The 22,941-nt window shown below is 34.2% G+C and overlaps 1 protein-coding gene across 1 annotated transcript; it reads right to left on the bottom strand.

Annotated features, from left to right (window-relative positions):
* Positions 1–6,082: 6,082 nt before the first annotated feature.
* On the bottom strand, positions 6,083–9,052 carry LOC122281942 ((-)-germacrene D synthase-like). Its single transcript, XM_043093823.1, has 7 exons — positions 8,835–9,052; positions 8,355–8,631; positions 7,745–8,117; positions 7,410–7,628; positions 7,176–7,311; positions 6,769–7,017; positions 6,083–6,664 (listed from the first exon to the last, which is right to left on the bottom strand). The coding sequence occupies exons 1-7, from the start codon at positions 8,967–8,969 to the stop codon at positions 6,578–6,580; spliced, it is 1,476 nt and encodes a 491-aa protein (XP_042949757.1). The 5' UTR covers positions 8,970–9,052; the 3' UTR covers positions 6,083–6,577.
* Positions 9,053–22,941: the final 13,889 nt, after the last annotated feature.

Raw genomic sequence — 22,941 nt, 5'->3', positions numbered from 1 at the left:
GATTGCACCGTGAGCCGTCTCACATCCACCCAACTCCACGGGTCACCACTCTTAGAGATTTCTCAGTAGAGGAACACGGCCAGTGCTCCACCCATAGCCACAAATATCACATCTTGGTAGGCACCCAACGTCTTTCCCGTCTCTCTCTCTCTCTCTCTCTGTGTTTTCAGCTGCTGGACCCACGTATTGCCATTGAGACTCACCATCATTCGACACCTTGTCCAGCTCCGCTGCACCTTTCTCACGGTGCTGCTGGCTCCTTGTTATTTTCTTGGGTATGTTTTGCTGTTGCCCAGATCATTTTATTCCTTTCCTGCAGTTGTTGTGATGTGGGTTTTATCTTGATGTTTCAGTAGACTCAGCAGTATGCCAAGGGAAGAACTTAGGTGGTAAATTACTTTGATACCCTCTTATTCTTAAGGTTATAACCAAGTGTTTGGACAGTGTGGTTTGTGGGATGTTATTCTATATAGATATAAATATATATATATATATATATATATATATATATGTGTGTGTGTTTGTGTGTGTGTATGTAGCTCAAGCCATCATTCTTTTACTTTAAATATTTTTTAAACATCCTTAACTATTAAATAAATAAATAAAATATAAATTTATTAATAGTCACTTCCTTAACTATTAAAAATAAAAAATAAAAAAATATGAGTGACTATATTTAATGTGCAATAAATATATTAGGCCGCCCGAGGGAGCTACGAATTAACCAATACACCTTCTCCGCAAACCACATTAATGTGTATATATATATACATACATAAAGAGATCACACAAAAATAAATATACAAATTGATATGATTTTATGTAATTCGTTAGATTTATTTTACAATAAAAGTAACTTTACAATATAAAATATTGCATTAAATTACATCAGTTTGTAGATTTATTTTTGTTTAATTCTTTTATAACTAAAGTATTTCTCTCTCTATATATATATATACACACAAATCGCAAATGTCATTAATTAATAAATGTCATTAAAAAATAGTTAACCTAACAAATAAATAAATATGAATAATGATATGTACAGTCGTAAAGTATGCAAGCGTCATGCAACTACTTTGAAAAATAGTAGAATCTATTATTAAAAAAATTAATTTTTTTATGTAGATTCTATATTTACTTTTTATTTTCAAAACGATTGCACTATGTTTGTACAATCCACAATTATAAATATTATTTCTCAATAATATATATATTTATATATATATATTTATACATACACATAATTACAAATTTCCGGGACAGAGCTTCCCAAAGTTTGAACCGAAATGGAATTAGTTTCCATGCTTTGTAGTTTGGCGGCCACTTCCATTAATCATTCTGAGCGCTCATGCATGTTTTAAGAGTAATCTCGATATAATGTCCTGTACTGTTAATATATTTGGATGAAATGGGAGCACCAGTCATCTCTTAATTAATTACTTCTCATTTAATTATTTCAGATCAGATGCCGTCTCCGAAGAGGATATATTTTTTGCCACCTTTCAATAACTCAACCAAGTCGGAGGAACCGAAATAGTACGGAATACGAGGAACACCTTTCCCAAATTCAACTTTTTAAAAGTTAATTTTATTTCCCCCAAAATCAAAAGAAACAGATTTCTAATTTTTCGACATCATCCAAGACACATACGCGGTACGATAAGGCTTTCAGGCTGCCAATCGTTTGGAGTGAAGTAACGGTTTCTTGATAATAGCCACACGTGAACCTTATGCAACACCCCTTCAAGAAGCTTTTCTCATCACAAGCGCCAAACCAACAAATTCGCCACCATCAAATCCTTCAAATCTGACTGTTGTGGTTGTAAGTAGATAGGCGCATGACCCCTACGCACCGTCACAGATTCTAAAATTTATCGGAGTTGGTCTAAATTATAATCCGTCTATTTTCACCTCTATCATATGCCTTTCATTATTGTTTTCCTTACTAATTTTTTTAGATTTTGCTAGGATGCTCTTATATCTAAAGAGTTTAGTAAAATATTCAAACCGTTGGCGCCCAACTATCACAACTCCTCTTTGGTCCCTTGGCAGTCTCTCTCCGCCACAACTCATGAGCACCACTATCTTTTCTTTTGCCCCCAGTGCAAGAATCACATATACTCATTTGGGAGAGTGTGGAGTTTTGTAACGACATATAACACGATGGAGTTTGAATTTTTTATCTTGTTTTTTATTATAAGAGTTATCTTATTTGGCTACGAGATCATGAAGATGAGGTAGTGGACTTCCCCATCAGGTATTTCAAGACAAAATGCAGTCACTACAATCACCATGACCTACAATCATGAAACTACAATCCCACTCTCGGATTGTATAAAAACAGCCACTTTGTTCTACTCCCTCTTAGCATGGAAGGGTACTAAGAAACATTTATTTGTTTCTAGTGTTCATTTCTTTTTCTTTTTATATAGTTCTACATTATTTAATAAATGGTGTTTGCCATGGTTCCTCTACCCCTTACTCATGCATTTTTGTATCCCTTACACATAATATATCAAGCTTGCTTTAAAAAAAAAATGTGCTAGAGTCGCCACTTTATTAAAAAAATATTATATATTTTTTAATTTGTATTCTAATTTTCACACACAGACATTCCATTTAATTAAAACATAATTATAAAAAGAGATTCTTAATATCATTACCATATTAACATATATATATATATATATCCTTAATTTTTTCAAATAGAGCTGCTGGAGACACAAAGGGATCTCACGCATTGATGTAGCAAACTAATAGTGTGCCACGTCGCTTTTTTCTCTCTCTGTCTCTCTCTTTCTCCCCCTCTCTGTGCTCTCCCCTCCTCCCTTCTATCAACCAGCCACCACACTGACCACCAGTGACTGCTGGTGGTTTATGACGGTAGCCACTAGCCATGACAGCCCCCTAACCACAAGGGCTGTGAATAGAGCTCTCTTATGTGCAGCTCTCTCATGTGTGCACCTCTCCTTGCACAGGAGATGGAAGTCTAGCCTAGTCGTGGCACAATAGGGGAGGGGCATCGACAACCACCTTGTGGTCCATTGGTGTTGTTTGTTTCCCAAAAGATGAGCCTCGACTGCCTGGCCACAACAGAGACAATCCTTGACCGCCTAGCCACTGGATGTTTCACGAGGACAACAGTGGCCGTTAACTCCTCGGTCCAGTCGTGTCAAGGTGCAGCAAGGGTACCAGCGACCACCATGTGGACTGCCAATGTTTTCTGTTCCCAGAGCAATGCCCCTAAGCATGGTGGGGTACGACGAGCAACGATGGCCTTCATGGTCGACGCAGGAGATATGGCACGGGGGGAAGGGGAGAAAAAAAAAATTGGTGGGGAGAGAAGGAAGAGGAAAAAAAGTAGGAAAAGATGTGACACACTCCCACGTCAGTGTGTGTGATCCCTTTATGTCTATAGTGTTTTCCTTTTTCAATCATTCTTACAATGAAAAACTTGTTATATAATATATAGTGAGTGCTCTCATTTTTTTCAACAGTGTCGGTTCCTCTGCCAATAGCCACACCACCAATTATCCTAATCTTTTTCTAGGACAAGTACGTACTTAGTCAATTTTATTGGATATTTAAAATGGTGTGATGTGGCTTAATTCTTTAGAAACAATATTTATTTCTAATATTCTTGTAAATTTAATCAGTTTGTTTCAATTGTTTGAAACTTTTGTAATGAATTTTCGTTTGAAAATGTCAGAAAACAAACAAAGAATGCCAAGAAGACTTCTCTTAAGTTTTTTTAAAAAGAAAGAATTGAATTGTAATAGTCAGAGACTAACACAAATATTTAGGATGGAAGAAGAACATCGCAAATAGGAAAGAAAAATACGGCTTTGAGACGAACAAAGCCTTTCTTTAAAATCGCATCAAGGACGCCTATATCACTTTCTGAGCGCTCAAATCTTTTTGTAGACTAGATCCATATGCAATGGAACACAAGCGGTTTGTTGTCCATGCTTCTTATTTAAAGTGGTTTGATCGCATTATTTGTTTCTTTAGTTGTACGTGAGGCTATATGCAAAATGAGTAAAAAGGATAATCTCAAATCCATACTCACCAAGAACCGGAGACCAAGAAGTCTTAATGGGAAATTTGTGGTCTGAGGTCTCATCCGCGGGAAATTCCCAACCTTTGCCTAAAACAAAGAAAATTTTCCTCTACCAATCCTTGGCATAGGAATATTTGTGCTCTAACTGGACTATCCTATTGTGGGACCTGAAACTGCAAGAGTTCCCATCCAAGCATCTAAATCCATGAAGAGAGAGGAACTGGCGAGCCATGAGATCATGGTATTCAGCATCCGTAGGTTCCAGCACTCACCGCCAAAGAACGCAGTAAGCCATTAAAATCCTCTAGGCATTAGGTATCAATTTGGTCAGGGCAAAACCCATGACCTCTAAAACTTCACGGACAAGTCGTACAGAGGGCAAACAAAGTCCCTTTGCAAACATGGCCATATATAGGGCAACAAAAATGACCATACCTCTTGCATAGACTGCTCCACGGTGCTAGTTAGCCAGTCTGAGGGTCACTGAATCAGAAACGTTGAAGCTATCCTGCGCAGTGTCCCGTTTGCAACGAGAAATAGTTGAGGACCATCGATGACGCTAAAAACTAGAACAAGGGGCATCCTCCCCTTCCCCTTTAGGGTTAGCAATGACCCCTTTGGACAAATAGGTGGATTATAGAGTCACGAGGAACCAGACTCACGGGAAGAAGCCACAAGATTGCTCTTAGAAGCCAAAAATTTGCAGTGAAGGTTGAGAAAGAGAATGCAAAGACTCAAAGCACTCAAGAGAAGAAATGAGAGAGTCAAACTTGAAAGAGGAGAAGTGGGAAAGAAAGTGTAAGCAAACTATAATTATCCATGTTTTGAGGTGCAACAGAGTGTGAAAGTGAAACGATGATTTGACGAAGCAGCACAAATGACAGAAAACCCAGATAACGAAGGGGCACATTATAATTACAAGTTTATGTGCTAACTGGAAGGGGCTTAATACCTCTCTGAGGCTTATTGGGCTGCCCTAAAAGCCTAGGGTACGATTTGGGTACAATAGATCATGTAGATCCACCCTATGGGCTTGAGGTACGACTTGGGCCAATAGTCTAAGATTCACCTTAAGGGCCCAATCCATCATCACCACTGAGAGAATAACTGTTTGAGAGTCTTTCGAGTAAGGAGAGCTATCCGATCATTTGTTCATCCGTATGTAGATAAGCTCTATATCTCAAATTTTGAATAACGGATAAGCACGCTATTGCATGGTAACAAAAACCTCATGGGTTCTATATATACATATTGCTCAAGTACATGAAGGTTATCTGATTCATTGGGATAAAAGAGGCAGTTTTCGATTTTGATTACTAACTTAGACATCGGAAGCATTCCTTAGAACCCCCAAGCCGCTCAACTCTTTGATTGCAGGTGATCGCATGTTAGTAGCAGTGAAACACGTCCATAACACTTTCAAAGTGGTATGACACCCCTAAGTGCTGAAGTACAACAATGATGTTCAGCAGCTCGGAAGGTTGATTTGCAGGGGCTAACAACTCTCTTCTCATATCTGCTATCAATTCTTCAGCTTCGTGTACTTTAGAAATATGGGTTACCTGTGCCTACAAATTGTATCGTTTGTACAATCAAGGACCATGTCGGTAGTTGATCATGTTACATGCGATGGGCCTTTATACCATGAAGTTTAGGCCGATGGTTAGCTGCACAATCATGATTAAACTCTTAATTATTATCCAATCACGTGCAACTAGCGTGAGTAATTGAGTTTGGGTGCATGTTGCATAATCAGATAGTTTTGAAGGTTGCATGTGATTAAGCTGAGAAGCCTAGCTAGTCGGCCAAGCCTGGAGATTTGTTTGGGGTTACTCTAATTCATAGGCCTAATCCCGAATATAAGAACTTCTGTTGCGAGGACGAGATAGAAGCCCAGTAGTCTTTCCCCAGGCCAAGCTTAAGCCCGGATCAAGCCGAGTAATAAATTTTTTAAGAGAATGACCAATTTTTACACAAGCTAGTGCTTCTAATTAAGAATTAGAAACTAATAATAATATGTTTGCAACGCGAATCAATCACAATTCACTTTATTCAGACATTGACTTGAGTTTGAATAGTCACTAAAACTGTCATGTCATTAGAATAAGAAGAAAGAGACCAAGAAATATTTCATATTTTCTATGGTCTCCCACCCCGACTTATATATTTAGATGTATTTGTTGAGCAATCTGCTAAACTTATTAATTTATTCTATAAGTACGTTTTTTTTTCTTTATTAACACGTAAACGTAACCATATCAAGTAATTCTTGTGATCGACAGCCACCAATGCAGAGGTCCATGCAGCTTATAAGGGCACAGGATTCACCATTAAAGACGCTACAAAATCCTTGAGCACAATTCCAGCATGTGTATAGCCATCTTCATCCTTGTACACAACATCAATTACACGTGCAAGGTTGAGAACTCGCATGAGAATTGGCATGGGGACTTCGGTTGGGTAGAGGCATTCTTTGTTTATATCCTTCCATGCATCTGTCACTTGTTTCATCAATTAATGGACTGCTTCTTCTTCTGTAACACCGTGTTGTGTCATGTAGCATTCAATAGCCGAAGCAACGTGCCCTCTCTTTTGCTCAAACTGCAAGTATTATTATTGAAGAATAGTTTATATATGTTAGTACATAAATTAATAGGGCAATTTTATAAATTATTATTATAAAGAAAAACAAGAGATAATTAAACCTTGTGTGACACGATATCATCCATGAGTCGGCAAACCACTGCTGAAGCTGTGACCATTTTAGGGTCACTAAACAACCACTCGAAGGAATCCTTTGTAACAAGTTCTCCCATTCCAACTAAGGATGTGGTTGCTAACATTGCGTAGGCAGAGGTAACAAGAGCAAGGGGCATATATTCGTCCATTGTTGGTATGTATTTCTGGTGGAACCATTTGGCTTCATGGTGGTATGCTCTAACTTGATTCTTCATCTGAGATAACGTACATACGTGGATGTAAGCAACTCACAATCAGAACAAATACTTATGTTTTTTAAACATATAATATAGTCAAACATAATATTTCATGTTATATATGTTTGTTTGTTTGTTTGCTTAATTTCTTTGAATATATAAACTATGATGCTTACAGATTCTATTGCATACTGGACCCGATACGATTTTTCTTCACCTAGGTTTTGCTCCATTTCAGTATAAACGTCTAGGAGTGCTTGGTAACTCATTTTCATGTACTCTGGGAGTTTATCTATGGCACTCATATCCCACCTGTAAAATATGTAATTTATGTGCAATTTAGTTTTCCCAATAATCAGAAAAAATAAAGAATAAATGCAAATATGATTAGGATGTGTCTCAATCTCAACCTCTCAATTGCTTCAGTAAAGAGGTTAAGTTCTTCCATTGTACCATACACATCATAGATATCATCAATAACAGAGGTCATGGAGATCACTTTGGTTAGCATCCTCCTAGCAAAGCAATATTGGGGCTCAAAGTACACTCCTAATATCCAAAAATAGCACTCAACCACCCTGTCTCTGATAAAGGGTAGCTTCCTTGAAAAGTCCAAGTCTTTCCACCAGCTGTAAAACATAATTTAAATGAATCATTCTATCAATTACCTAAAATTATCATATCATCATGTACAAACTAACTTACAGCACTTGCAAGTATTCTGAGATGGAGCTTAATAACTGACCTGGCAATGTCAGAAAGTTCTTTCTGGTGCACTTTCTGCAATAGGTTGAAATCCAACTTTGCGAACTTAAGAAGAACTTTATCATGTGAAGCGTCTTCTTGGTATACAGAAAAGTAATGCCTTGCCTCTAACCTTTGTAGTCCTCTTCGGATAGGCTGTTTCAACGCATGGGTTACTTGTGCTGCTAGAGGTCCGCTTAATTGGGATGCTACAGACTGAAGATGTGTGGTAGTGAAGACAAGAGCCTCATCCAGTATATCTTCACCTTTTACCCTAAGATGTGTGGCTTCATACACGCTTAAAATTCCTTTCACATCATTGGAAAGTGATCCCTTAAAATTCCCTTTGCTGTCCTTGAACTTGTTGAACATATCTACCTCACAATATTCCAATGACATCAAATGAGTCACCCCATGGAAGGAGAATAATATATATATATATATATATATGTATACGTGTGTGAGCGTTAATAGTACTGTTAGACACTTTTTAATCCCATAATGAAACGGGTTCTGTCTTTTATCTTAAAACCTTTAACTAGTTGATTATGTTTCCCTTGAAAAAGAATTCTGCAAGCCTATAGAAAGGAATTGAAACAGGCATATTTTACCGCACGAAATGTAATAGCCATCTTGTCTAAGCACTCGAAACAGCAGGGCAACACTGTAAAGGTCATCATTATATTCAGGGTCATCACTTTTATGAGTCTTCTGCAGTTGTTGTAGAATTTCTTGAATCTCGTTATCAAAATGGTAAGACACGCCTAAGCGCTGAATTGCATCAACCAAGTTTAGCTTTTGTGAAGGCTTCTCAACTGGAGCCGTGAGCATCGTCCTCACATTTTCCTTCAATTCTTCAATTTGTTGCCTCATATTGACATCAGTTTCCTATATAAGCAAAAAGTATATATGTGCTGTGACTTGTCCATGGAATAATATCATACTTTCAAGATATAAATATTATCCCTAGAAAAATAAGGGCTTATAAGCTAGCATTAGTTACACCGAGAAATGCAAAGTAATGTTTGATTTACGAGAGTTCAAACACATGATGTCGTAATGTCAATGCTATACATATCATCTTAAATTACCAGAAATTCAGAAGCATATGAGAGGAAATGGTCACCCCAAATGCTGGGTTGAAAATTTGCTGAGCGACGGTTAATTTCTGGCATAACATGATTCTGAGCTGTTGGAGCAACTACTGCTGAAACTTGAATAGACATTTTAGAAGTTAATTGGGACCGTACGTAGTATTGGAGATGGTGGTTCTAATTAATGGCACTTCTAGTGCTTTCAGTTCCAGGGCCTAGTATGAGATCATAAACAGATTGCAGGACATTCAGGTATTTATAGAAAGATTAGTGCTGTAAACGACGAATGGAATTACGTGTTGTAGTGTTCTTTCTTTCTTTTTTTCTTTCCTTATATACATAAATATATATATATATATATTCTTGACTTCTCTCCCCAATTGCTTCTCTCTCTCACCTATATATTATACACAAACCGTTTGAATAAATATTTCACCAGCAGCCCCTTTGAATTTCTGGGTAATTTTTTGAACTTCTCTCTCGCCTATATATTATACCCAAAAGGTTTGAATAAATATTTCGCCAGCAGCCACCTTTGAATTTCTGGGTAATTTTTTGAACTTTGATCTTAGTAGAAATAGTCTCGACACGTAGCATTATAGTGCAAGTTAAAAGTCCAAAGAGTCGACTCAGTTCGTGGAAATCGATCGATTACGGACTCCTCCAAGCAGTCAAAAAAAACTCCACGACGCTTACTTCTTTGGACCGAGCACTTCTCCCTGCACTAACAGTCTTGATCAGTTCTATGACCCGTGAAACAATTTTCTTGACTCCAACTTTCTGTCCTTAATTGTGATTTTACGTCATCAAACTTAACCTTTCCACTACACGTGCCTCCTGCCTTCAGGCTTTGCAAACGCGCATTAGTTTAATTGTAAAACTCATGCTCAATAAATTACTGTTGATTTACGACCCCATGCGGCCTGCCTGCAGATAACGTATGATATTCATGAGGCGTGCTACACGAGACTCGTCAAAGATATTAGTTTTTATGAAATTAATGTATGAAATTATTTCACATTATTAAAATTAATTTTTAAACTATCAATAAAATTATTTCACATTACTAAAATTAATTTTTAATATTACAAAATTACCCTCAATTTCACGTAAAGTTAAAAAAAATTAGAAAATAACTGTATGGTTATCACTTTCCTTCTGCCTAGCTATACTACTCTCTCTTTCATATTTTCTTTTTAAGTTAAGCTTATTAGATCATTTTTCTGTCGAAACAGGATACACATCCATGCAATTCAATAATATTTAAATAAAAACAGAAATTCAACAATATTCATTTCCTTAACTATAAAAAAAAATAAAAAATAAAAAAAAATGTAAAAAAGAAAAGAAAAGAAAATCGATGATTTATCAAAATCATATTCCCAAATTAATATATTTGTCTGTTTGCTAGATTGCCGAGTAGACTGGTAGGCTAATATATATATATATATATATATATATATATATATATATATATATTCTACGAAGAATAGAGTAATAATATGAAGCCGGCCACCTTTGAATTCGGGTGCGTGATGGCCCGCCAGGGATGGATCAAACAGGTCATGTCCTTTGCATGTGTAATATTTGAACTTTGATTCATTGTTTTGAATATCGTATCGGATGTTATACTGATCAAGATATTAGAATAAAATATTTCGATATCAGTATCATTTCGTGTACCATTTTAGAATAGTCAATATATAAATAAATTATATATATAAATATATATTAATTATATTCTAAAATAATAATCTATATATGAATAAATTATGCATAAATATACATATATATAAATTATAAATAGTCTAATCTAAATTAGGGGTTAAAAAATGAGCTTGTAGTTTGAAAAAATAAAAAATAAAATAAAATAAAATAAATGCTAAAATACCGGCCGGTACATAACCCGGTACATGTCAAAATATCGGCCGATATTTAGACTGGTACGAAACAGGTATAATTTTTATACCGAACCAGTGGCCAGTACGTGTACGGCCGGTATGATACAAAATTAAAAACACTGCTTTGATATAAGGATCGAAAAGTCTCTCCCAAAGCCACCCATTCATATAATATGCCATTTAATTTATGTACGTACGTTCTTGATTCCTCGAACAATAGAACCAAAAATATGAAGCCACCTTTGAATTTGGCCAATTGCCTGGTCATGTAAAACAGGTAATATTCTTAATTTGTGTAACTTTTGAACTTTGATCTCGGGAGAAGTCTGATCTCCAGATTACAATGCATGCCATTGTGTCCGAGAATGCTGACGTACGATCTTTACTACAGGGAAATCAACCTTCTTGGTCTGAGCTGACGGCCAAAAAACAAACTAAAAATTTGGAATATTCCCGGAACTTACGCGCACAGTTTTGACATCCATGCATTTGTTAGAATACACAGATTTTTTTTTCTCTGGCGGCTAGTTTGCTTGAGTAAGCTATGTCGATCTTATGTGCTCAATTTCTTCGACAAACGTAAGAAAATAATCGGGCACCTTTGAACTTTCACTTCGGTAAGAGTCTCCAACACGACCGTGCGCCCATTCGATAATAGTTTCGATTGTCGCCTGATATATATACACAAGTCTTTGGACGTCTTCGGAGCTGGAAATGAGGAAACACAGTAAGTGACACTGGCCAGAATAATGATTATTCTACAAGATAGTTTTAAAAGATAATTCATATGGAAGAACACGATAATTGCCAAAAAAATAGAGAAACACATCTGATGTTCAATTCAAAATTAATTATATCAAATCAAAGAATGTCGAAAATTAGCCCACAAGCCAGGTTGTATAGCTCGAAATCGTACTAATCAAAATTTTACCAAAAATAGTAAAATCCCAATAATCATGTGAAAATTAAATATATAATAAAAGAAATAATTTGTCAAAAATTAGCTCAAATCGGGTTGAGAATCACTTCCTCAATGATAAATGAAATATTTCCATAATAGGAAAAAAATAACTAAAAAGAGGGATTCAAAAAGGAAAACTGTAGATTTTGACATTGGAAAAGATGTCCACCGATCGAAGCTCTATGGCCACGACGTGCGCATTGACAAAAGCTTTTTAATTTGGGGTCATATCTATAACAACCCGTTAGAAATTCAATAATGAAATTTTTATTGGTTTTAGTTAGGAACCTCGTGAAAATTCCATAAGTTTTCATGAATCAACCGATCGCATAAGTTTTAGTTTCTCAACAAAATCAGTATTATCACTCACTATAATGTTACAAATGTGATTTTCATTATTTGAGATAATTAAAAGTGTCAGAATATATTATGGTCTACGCCATTAAACTCAGATAATTATTTATGATTTTATGACGCAATAACCTATTTTCATATTTTCAGACTAAACATCTATTCGAAACTGTGAATTTATTTTTGGGGCACTTTGGGGTTGAATTTCGGTAAACGATTTTATTGTAGGTTCATATGAATATTGAAAACTTGTCAGTACTAAGTTTATTATACACTTTTTTAGAGTGAATAGTAAACTCGATAAGCGCACAAAGTGTAGTGTTTTCAAAAATCACACTGTAGAATGTCTAAATTAGGTTAGAGAAGTTTTAATTGGACATTTGGCAAGATCTTAGGCATACATAGTGAATAGTATTAGACACTTGGCACCATGAGGAACATTTGATGGATTTGAAGGAATCAAGGTCTGAGATCATGTCACCTAAGCAAGAACTGTATTCCATCCGACCAATCAAATTGTACCAAACTAAAAAAGATTTATACCCTAGTAAAATCCTAAATGGTTAGAATCTAATTGAGAACCCAAAAGCATGGTTGAAACCGAAATCCTAAACGGTTTTATTCAAATCCTAAAATTGATCACAAAATCCAAACTGAATTAATTTCTAACATTATGTTTAATCGCTTGATTAAATTACTTTAACATGTTATTAATCTTTCAAATTTATGTTTGAACATCATTATCCAACCTTTCAAACTTTGAATATTTGATTGGGCCAAATATATTTGGGGTTTGATAGCAACCGAAACTCTCTTAAAACCCTGAATTGGGGTCCATTCAGTTAGTGCTCATTAAGGCCCACGAATTTGGCCACATTAGCATTCCTTATTAGGTCAGTTTTCCCTCACTTGGCTGAGCAAATCTTTCAAAAAGAGGCCTAGAAGGCTCTAGAAGGGATAAGCTAAATGGGCCACCTCACTCTTTCAACTCAATTATCCACCATAAGGAAATATCTTGAAATATTTTTGTTCACTTTTTTTGGGTTGTCAAGAGCAACACCCAAGCTCAATCTCAGCCATCACTTCATCCCTCACTTATCCAAAAAGTCGTCAAGCTCATTTCACAATCATCTCACTTTTTTTTCTGACATTTCTTAGAAAGAAAACCAAAGACTCTCTCGGACAGCTTTTAGGAGTTTTTTCATATGCCCATTTTGAAGCTTTTGAAAGTATTTTCTCACAAATTTTCCTTCATAAAAGCTGTTCTTTTTGGAGTCTAATTTATGTGAATATCTTATTTGTTTTATTTGAATATCATTAGTCAGTCAAATGTTATTTAAACCCCAGAAGGGTCATTCTGGACGATAAACTGGAAAGTATGTTATATTTTGGAGTTTTTGAACAATCTAATAGATAGATCTTAGTTTGAAATTTTTATGGAGTATTTTTAACATGTTTATATAATTATTGGTTGAGTATTTTGATTAAAGGTTTTGATGAAATATTTTCTTAAATCTGGAAACTCGACTGGAAGAGGAAAAATAATTTCTGGTTTGAGAAAGTTTAAATCTTTAGTAGTTTAAACATATTCCAATGGCTTTGATAATTTTATTGGAGGATCCTCAACCTCTTATATACATGTTAGAATGTTATTTTGAAGATATTTGATGTTAGTTTCAAATATATGAAACTTTATGCAAAGAGATATTCGGATAGGCCAAAGTGTTGATGTTCTTGGCTAAATTTATATTTTGGTTGCTTTTTAACCATGTGATCATGAATTTGAAGCTTAGATCTGTTTTAAGACACACTTTTAAACCATGTGATGTTTTGGTTTGAATATCACATTTTTATAAGTCATGGATCAAAAAATTGATTAAAACAAGTTAGAAACAAAAATCTGTTTTTAGAACTTAGAAAGAAACCAAAAATTCCAAGTATTGTTTTAGTGATTTTGATGACTTTTGTTGATGATTCAAAACATGATTATTCTTAGGAATATGTTATGAATATGTTATAAGATTGATTTAGATTTTTGAAGTTTTTGGAGTTGCTTTGAAATATATCAAACCATATGATTTAGGGTTTGCCTTTTTAGTTAAAAATTTTGGATCATTTTTCTAAAAAGTTGGTTGTTATTGATTAGCATATATTTAGTGGATGTTTTAAGAATATTTTAAACTTAGGATAGATAGATCTTTGTTACAAAAATCTAGTTCGATCATGAGTTATGAAATTAGAAGAATTGTAACAAAAATCAATGGAAAAAAGCCTATGCAAGTTTCCGCCCCTATAGAGTTTTTATAGGTTGTGTTTAGTTTTAAACTTTTATGATTTTTTATTTGAGTTTAGGATAAAATTTACATGAGGTATGTAAATTATGAGGTATGTAAATTTTGGTATTTTTGGAGTTAAGATGTAAAATCCATAATATAGGGGTAAAATGGTCATTTTTCCACATGTAAAGGATAAAATAATAATTTTACTCTAAGTTAGAAATTTTCCATATTTCTAATTATTAGTGATTAATTTTTAAATTTTAAAAATCACTATTTTCAGTTTCTCGTAATCGCGCTTGAAATTACTTAGAAAATGCGAAAGACGAGGTAAGTTAGCTTTTTAACTTACTAGTAGTTTACTGTGTATGAGTGATAAGTAAAGGAACTACAGTGTATTTATGTATGTTATTATATATGTCATGTCATACCAAGTTATCACATATTTATTAGTTACTTAGAATTTATTCTATCACAAATTATTCATCTATTATACAAGTATTCTGTCACGTATTACTATACATTACAAGTATGTCATGTTAAGTATGCCATATATTACATAGATATCATGACATGTAATATTCACTATTGCAAGTATGTCATGTTAAGTACGTTATCTGTTACATGTTATGTCATATTACAAAATGTTTCTATCTCAAGTAAGTCATGTCTTTCGAGTTATGTCTAAGTCAGTTAGTTATATCTAGGATACTTGCGATGTAATCATTATGATTGTACGAGCATCTCCATTTGTAATTCACGAGAGGGACTTTTAGCAAAATCTTTTTGATTGTCAAAATTCAGTTCAAGTTTAGTTATATAGATAATAATGGCATAATCATTCTGATTGTTAGGGTATCTTATTTAAAATACTGGTGATATAATCATTCTAATTGTCAGAATATTACGAGGTACTCCTGGTGTAATCATTTTGATTGGTAAGGTACATGATTTAAAATACTCTTGATGTAATCATTTTGTTTGTCAGAGTATTATTAGGTGCTCCTGGTGTAATCATTTTAATTGCTAGGGTACATGATTTAAAATACTCATGATGGAATCATTCTGACTGTCTAAGTATCTCTGACGGAATATGTTGGGCGGAATCATTCTAATTGTTCACTATTCCTGATGACACCACTGGCGAAATCACTTTGATTGTCAGGATTCAGTTAAGTTTATGCTAAGTTAAGTTTCAATTCAAGTTCAAGTTCGTGTTAAGAAGTTGAGTTTAAGTAATTAAAGAAGTAAGATTCCAAATTTATGTTAGTCAAGTTTGAGATCAAGTTCATGTAAAGCAAGTCAAATTCAATTAATGTTTCAATTTTAGTTATGTCAGTTATGCCATGTTATATATGAAGTTATGTTATATCAGATGTGAAGTCATACTACTTCATATGTGAAGTTATATTATGCTTTATGTTAAATTATGTTATACTTACTTATATTGTGATTATGTATTCATGCTTTTACTAATATGCATGCATCATTAACCTGTGCAAAGGTTTTCTGTTAACTTACTGAGATTTGAAATCAAATCTCACTGTAGTAGTCCTAACTACCATTTTTCCTTAAAAGTAGATCTTGTTACAGGATCTGAAAGAGAGCCGGGGATCGACCTGTTGGAAATAGTCGACTAAGTGATGGTGCAACATCAATAATAGTATAGTAGTTAACTTAAATTACTACTTATACATATGGAGTTGAATCTTAAGTACTGTTTTGAATACAACCGATTTAGATTAGTGTTGTGGTCTCAGTTGTGTAGTATGTCATTATGTATGAAGTATATTTTAAGTATTTGAGATATTTTCAGTTTGGTGCATAATATTGCTAAAGAGAAAAATTAATCCGCTGCGAATATTGTATAATGCTAAATGCATGTTAGGAACATGGCATCTTATATATCATGAACAGGGGCAGGTAACCTTATGTTATATGTCTCGATACTTCAAATGTTAGTCCGATCCCAAGCAAAATTTGGGAGCATCAAAATATGTGCAATTTTGATACATGTAGCCAAAGTTATGGCCAAAATATTAAAACATGTACACCCAGAACTGCTACAATTAGGAAAAGATCACGATTATCTACCATCTTTGTACTGATATGACAACCCAAGGTATCTCAGCGCCATCAACATGCCATCTGACAACATAACATCATCTGACTTAGATCCTCCTTCATCAAAAAGGATAGAGAAAACGAAAGACAAGTCACTAACCGATCACGCTTTTGTGGATGCTGAGTTCTACTCATAAAGCGTCACGCGATGGTCTTCTTTTGATGAGTTGAAAGACTGTTCACCTGGGTTTCGAACCATGGTCCAATAGACTTTATGTGACCAATAACATTTAATTTGCTTTATATTGTAGAAATTTTTGTGTTTATTGAAAATGTATAAATGAACTAGAAGTTGATAGCAAAGTGGAGTGTGGTTCAGTAGACTTTATGTGACCAATAGGACTAGGTTTTCTTAGATGATCGCAAAAAGAATAATGATTGGTTTACCACTCTCCTACCACATTTTTACTACTCTTTTTATTTTATTTTTATTGTTTTAATTTTTTAAACTTAATAGTTAAGGAACTGACTATTAATGAAGTTGTATATTTATTTAATTTTTTTAATAATTAATGATGTTAAAACAATACTTAAAAGAAAATAATAATAAAAATTAAAAATCTCAAAAACACTAAAGTAGTAAAAGGGTAGTAAGAGAATAAGCCTATCACCATCCTTACTGAAAAGACTTGATAACTGCACAACATAAGCCATACAAGGGCAAGACAATGCAACCCAATATTTGGAAGAACAAGAGTTGTATTTAGTTTTTTTTTTTTTTTTTTTTAATTATTCAATTGAGTTTTTAGATGAATGTTTTGCACAAAACTAATTAAGAAGTAAGAAGTATGACTTTGAGGAGAAAACAAGAAAATAAAATCACTTCTTCACAAACGTTCTGTTGGATCAAATGGTGGTAGTTTGTTCTATTCTTCACTTTATTCCTATAAACTCCAATGCATACATGATTATTCACTTCACATATTAGGAATGTGAGGGGAACGAGCCCACAGACCCAGCGGCCCAACCCTAGACCCCTAAGTGACCCAAAACCAAATTGGTCGAAGGGCAAGCCTAGGCCCCTCCCCCCAACGGACTCCTCAGCCCCACGAGAGAGGCCCCTCAGATTATAGGCCTTGGTCAAGCAAGAAGCCCATTACAAACTCGACCCTCCTCAAGGCCACAACAAGGATTAGGGCTCTAACTGGGTCACCCCAATCCGAAGTCAGACATGCCCAAGTATGGGAAGCAAGAAGCACGTCTCATTTATGACCTGCACAGTCACAGGCAGCCAGAGGCACGTCGCATTTATGACCTGCCCAGTCGGGGGAGGCCAGGGACACGTCGTATTTATTACATGACACAATATACCTACATGCGATCACAGTATGGTAGGACATTTTTGGATCAGGGATGAGACAGGTTTGACCCAGACACACCTCGAAGTTCCATGCTTCCTCTCGATCCAGGTCAGGTATAAATAACCCAACCCATTCCTTGAAAATGATTTGGATACTCTTTGCATACACGACAATTCTCAAATAACTTAAGCATTGAAGGCCACACGGGCTCAACCCGAGTCCACTCCTTATTTGTCTTGCAGGTTTTACAAAGCAGGTCTGTACCACTGCCCAGGCTGCGAAACACGACACTAACAAGGAGAGATGGAAAGTAAAACTCTTTTCATTCTTGAAATCTATTCCCATTTTAAATTTATTTAGGTTTGGGTTTATTTTGATTCTAAGTCGTATTCATTATGGTGGTTCAAATGCCTATCGAGCTGCTACTAGATTTGGACTTGCGTGAGGATGAATAGAAGGTTCAGATCTGGGATTGAACCCCAGCCAGACTCCAAGGGTATCCGTAAATTGGATGTATTCATGTTAATTTTTATTAATTTATTTTAAAAAAAATTATAGTAAATATTTTTCAATGTATAGCATTTGTGGATATTTGTTCTATAGTATTATTTTGGTAACTAGGCATTTTCTATATTTTACTATTTTTTTTCAAATTGGCATCTTCACAAGCTTGGTTGAGATGAAGGTTATTTAATATTTGAAGGATGGATTTGCAGGGAAATTATATCTTAAATGAAATTGAAAATTTGAAATGATGACAGGAAGTAAGCATACACTCTCAAATGATCACATCATTGTCATTTCTGCTTTTCCTTCTGTGTTTAAAATAGTTATCTTTTTTATTTTTCACTTTCATTGGAATTTGAGGTGGATTGGTAGACATGGTTTTGACATTTGAAATATGTGTCATGAATTTACTCTTTTAATTTTTTGCTTTTGTATTTTAAACTTTGATTCTAGGTTCATGTGCCAAGTGATGCTATTTTTTACTTTTTTTCTCTTCTTGACCGCTCGTACTTCTACATTCTGACCACCGGTTCTTTTACATGTTAATTTATTCTCTCTCTTCATTTCTTTTATCTCTTCTTTTTTAAGTAGGATCCCCTCCCCTCTCTTCCCTTAGTTGTCCCGTAGCATGAGCTCCCACAAGACTTCTGCATTTTCCTTTCTCCCTTCTCTTCTCTTTCACTCACTGTGGGTTTTGTCCCCATCGATTCTCCCCCACCATGAGTTCTCCCCCAATGGACGGCCAGATTGTGGGTTCTATTTTTCTGCTATTGCCTGTTGTGAGTAGATTTGTTGATTTTTTTATGGAGTTTGGGACCGAGGCTCTCGTATATGTGAAATGAAGTTTCTTATTTCATTCTAATCTTCTTCTTCTTCTTCTTCTTCTTCTTCTTCTTTTTGCCTTGGTTGTTTTGTGAAAAAATTTATGGGTTGCGTTTTTGCATGTTTGTTTTTTGGCCTTTATATATATATATATATATTTGGCTTTTTTTTTTTAAATATATATGTTTGGTTTTTTTTTTTTTTTATTTATATATATGTTTGAAGAACTTGTAATCTCTTATCTCTTATCTCTATTGAGACACTTCGTGTATATGGGTATCATTGTTTTGGTAATTTCGTGTTTATCTCGGGAATCCGAAAGGTTGGGATTTTAACTTCGGAAAGTTGGGGTATATTTTTTGGTTCTTTTGTTTGTATGTAAGTGAACCAGTTTTTGGTTCCTCTGTTTGTAAATATTTTTTCTCTCTTGAAATGATCCAAAAGTTTGTAAAAGAAAGTTCGTGTATATAGGTATGCAACTCCCCAGAAGCTCTATGGCTCTCTATACATGCCTCTCAAATCTCCTTTCTTTCTATGTCACTTTCAAATCTCTGCCCAAACAAGTCATGTTTCTTTCATTTCATGACTTCTGCAAAATCCGTTTTCAAGGAGGTAGTTGTAGGTGAAGTTGTTGTAGTCCTCTTTGGTTTAACCCTGTTTGAAAAGGTGGCGTGGTCATGAAGAAGGGGAAGGGCTCCATCGCTTTATGTTAATGCATGCGGATGATGTTGTATGGTTATCTATGCCACTGGTGTTGTATATCAGTAGCCAATTGATGAACAATATTGGCAATGCATCAATTTTGTTATGACTGAGTTTTGAGCAGCGGTGTGGCCATTCCACTGTTTTGATCTTGAAAATATTTTCCTCTATTTTATTTTTCTTGGTTGGGCAGCTAGGGTATATATAGTGGATTAGACGGTAGATTGGTCTAAGTAGAAGACACTAGGAAGATGAAGAAGTGAACAGAAGACACTGGTAGCAAATAAGTTAAGTCTAAAAACTGATTGAGACAAAACACGAAGGGGGTGGAAGGGGTTGATCTACTAGAAAGTGAGTGAAGCGGTGATTCAAACGTGGGCTAATGTTCCAGAAATTAAAGAAGGCGGTGGAAAGTAGCGTTAAGTTCATAAATATAAAAAGATAAAATATTGTAGATTGATGTTCTAGAAAATTAAAGGGCAACAAAACTGGAAAATTGAAACAAACGAGAATTGAACCAGACAAATAGGAGTAAAAGTGGAATGAAGAGTGACAAACATAGGCAAAATTGGCATAAAGAGTTATATGAGTCCTGCCTACTTATTGACGCTTAGTAATATAAAAATATAAAATTAATAATACACAAGTTTCACCTGACTTAGCACCTGAAGTGTTGCAAGGCTTCTGTTCATGGGACATTATTACAACTACTTTTCACATCAAAAGAATCAGGGGCTTAACACAACTAACCATGGTAGTCAGTATGACATGTGATGGGCCTTTAAACCATAGAGTTAGGGCTGTAAATGAACCAGTCTGTTCGATAGCTCGCTCGGTTAAACTCGAACCGAATTCGACTCGTGAAAAAAAAAAACTCGTTCGTTAAAGCAAATGCTCGCTCGATTTATAAATGATACATACTCGACTCGACTCGACTAAGGCTCGTTTAGGCTCGCTCGTTTATGCTCGAGTCGACTCGTTAGCTCGACTCGATTAAAACCCATTCATATATTGATAAATATATACATACACCTATGCATGTATATATGTATTAGCTAATAATATAAGCATACCACTTTTATAATTAAATATATAATATAAATTCTAATTATTTATGTTTATATAGTAAATATACTTCATAAGTATATTTTATAATTTGTATAATAATTAGTTGATAAAATTTAAAAATTTCATATACTAGTATGTGGGAACCATATATGAATAGATATATTCTATTATATTAAGTGTAAGTATTAATAATATATGTAGGCATATAATATATTGTTATTTTGGATAAATATCAACTAGTTAAATATTAATTACTGCCTATGTTTTTCTAAGAAAGAGTTTTGGAAGATTATTTACTTGAAATTTAGGTTTGGAGAGTATGTCGATACAACTTTGCCAACCTTGTGGAAAGAAGTATAATATAATTGTTGGTTAAAGTAAGAGAGTTAAAAAAATGACATAATCTCAAAGGTAGATATATACGGAATAGACAACAGGTTGGTAAGCAACACCTATTCCTTAATTTGTTATTTCTTACTTATTTCGATTTCGAGGACGAAATCTTTTTTTTTTAGGAGGGGAGATTGTAACAGCCCGCTAGAAATTCAATTTTGAAATTTCTATTACCTTTAAGAACCTCGTGAAAACTCCATAAGTTTTCACGAATCCATTAATCGTATAGGTTTTAGTCTAACTACATAGTTAATGTTATTATTTACTATTGTATCAGAAGTGTATTTTTGATTATTGGAGATAGTTAGAAGTGTCAAAATGTATTATGGTTTGTGCCATTATATATATTTCCAGTGTTGAGTTTTTAAAAAAATTTTTTACGTGTTTAAAAGAAAAACTCAAATGAATATCTATAAAAATTTATATACCAATATTGTAGTAGTACTTGTCATACTCTACAAAACGATATAACAGGTTGTCTAACCAGAATACTTTAAATTTCTATTGCATATCTCCACAGCATTTAACACTTATGATTTTTTGGTCCAACAAAATTTCTTAGATTTCTTTTTATTAATATTTATTTTATTAACATAATGTCAAAGGTTATATAATTTTTTATTTTCATCATTTTCTTTGATTAACACCCAAATTTATAATCCCCACTAGGCAAACGTCCAAAGGACATTGTGTTTCCTAGTATAGATAGAGGATTGAAAACAAAACCCTAGTAATAAAAATGTTTGTGCGAACGACACGGACACGGACACAGACACAAAGAAGCCGTGCTTGCAGTGACAAACGGACGTGAATCGTGTAGAACGTGAAGTCTGATACAGGATCTCACGGGCTTGGGCTTTTTATCCAAATTTTGGTCTTGACTCAATTTTAAAAAAAGATCCAAATTGTTAAGAAAAAATATTTTGTCCATAAAAGATTTTTCACTTAAAACAAAAAAATAAAGTAGAAGGAAATCTTAGTTTATCAAAAGAAAGATTTTAGGCCTGTAGTCTATTTAAAAAAATATATATACTTGAAAATTTAAATAGGTTTTTCACACATAAATTCAAAATTTTTTTAAAATAGCTTCACATTGGACCCGGGTGTTACATTTCATTTTTTTGTAAATGTTGAAATTTGTCAAAAAGTAACATTCGAATGTCCAGTCGAACTTTCGAACATTAACTCTACCGATTGACATTGGAACAAAAGAAGTTAACCTTCACTGGTTATGGTTAACGTATTATATTTATGTTCGAATGTTTATACGCTTGAATGTTAACTGTATTATATGCTCGAATGTTTGTTCAAATGTTAATGGACCAATGTTCAAACATGACGGGTATAACGTTCACTCATTAGTTCAAATGTTAACAGACAAGAGTTCGAACGCAACTGGTACATGCAAAGGTTTGTTCAAACTTTAATTGTTTAAACATTCGAACATTCTATTCATTTGAGGGTGAATACATTCAAACATTGGATTATACGTTTAAATGTTATATTATAATTTTGTGTAATTACATTCAAACGTTGGTTCAAATGTGAATCAATGTTCTGACATTTCTTTTTTACATCTGAGCATACAGATCAGAAATACTAATTTCATAAAATAAAAAAACATACATTTGAGGGTGAATACATTCAAACATTGGATTATACGTTTAAATGTTATATTATAATTTTGTGTAATTACAT

This window comes from Carya illinoinensis, chromosome 11, assembly GCF_018687715.1.
Source record: "Carya illinoinensis cultivar Pawnee chromosome 11, C.illinoinensisPawnee_v1, whole genome shotgun sequence".
NCBI lineage: Eukaryota > Viridiplantae > Streptophyta > Magnoliopsida > Fagales > Juglandaceae > Carya > Carya illinoinensis.
The sequence above is the reverse complement of the archived record's forward strand: the minus strand, read 5'-3'. Positions and strand labels throughout refer to the sequence as shown.

Coding starts and splice junctions, on each gene's coding strand:
- LOC122281942 (XM_043093823.1), bottom strand. CDS start 8,969: ATGTCTATTCAAGTTTCAGCAGTAGTTGCTCCAACAGCTCAGAATCAT. Junction 7,312..7,409: donor TTTACTGAAGCAATTGAGAG/GTTGAGATTGAG, acceptor CATATTTTACAG/GTGGGATATGAGTGCCATAG. Junction 7,018..7,175: donor TCCAGTATGCAATAGAATCT/GTAAGCATCATA, acceptor ACGTTATCTCAG/ATGAAGAATCAAGTTAGAGC.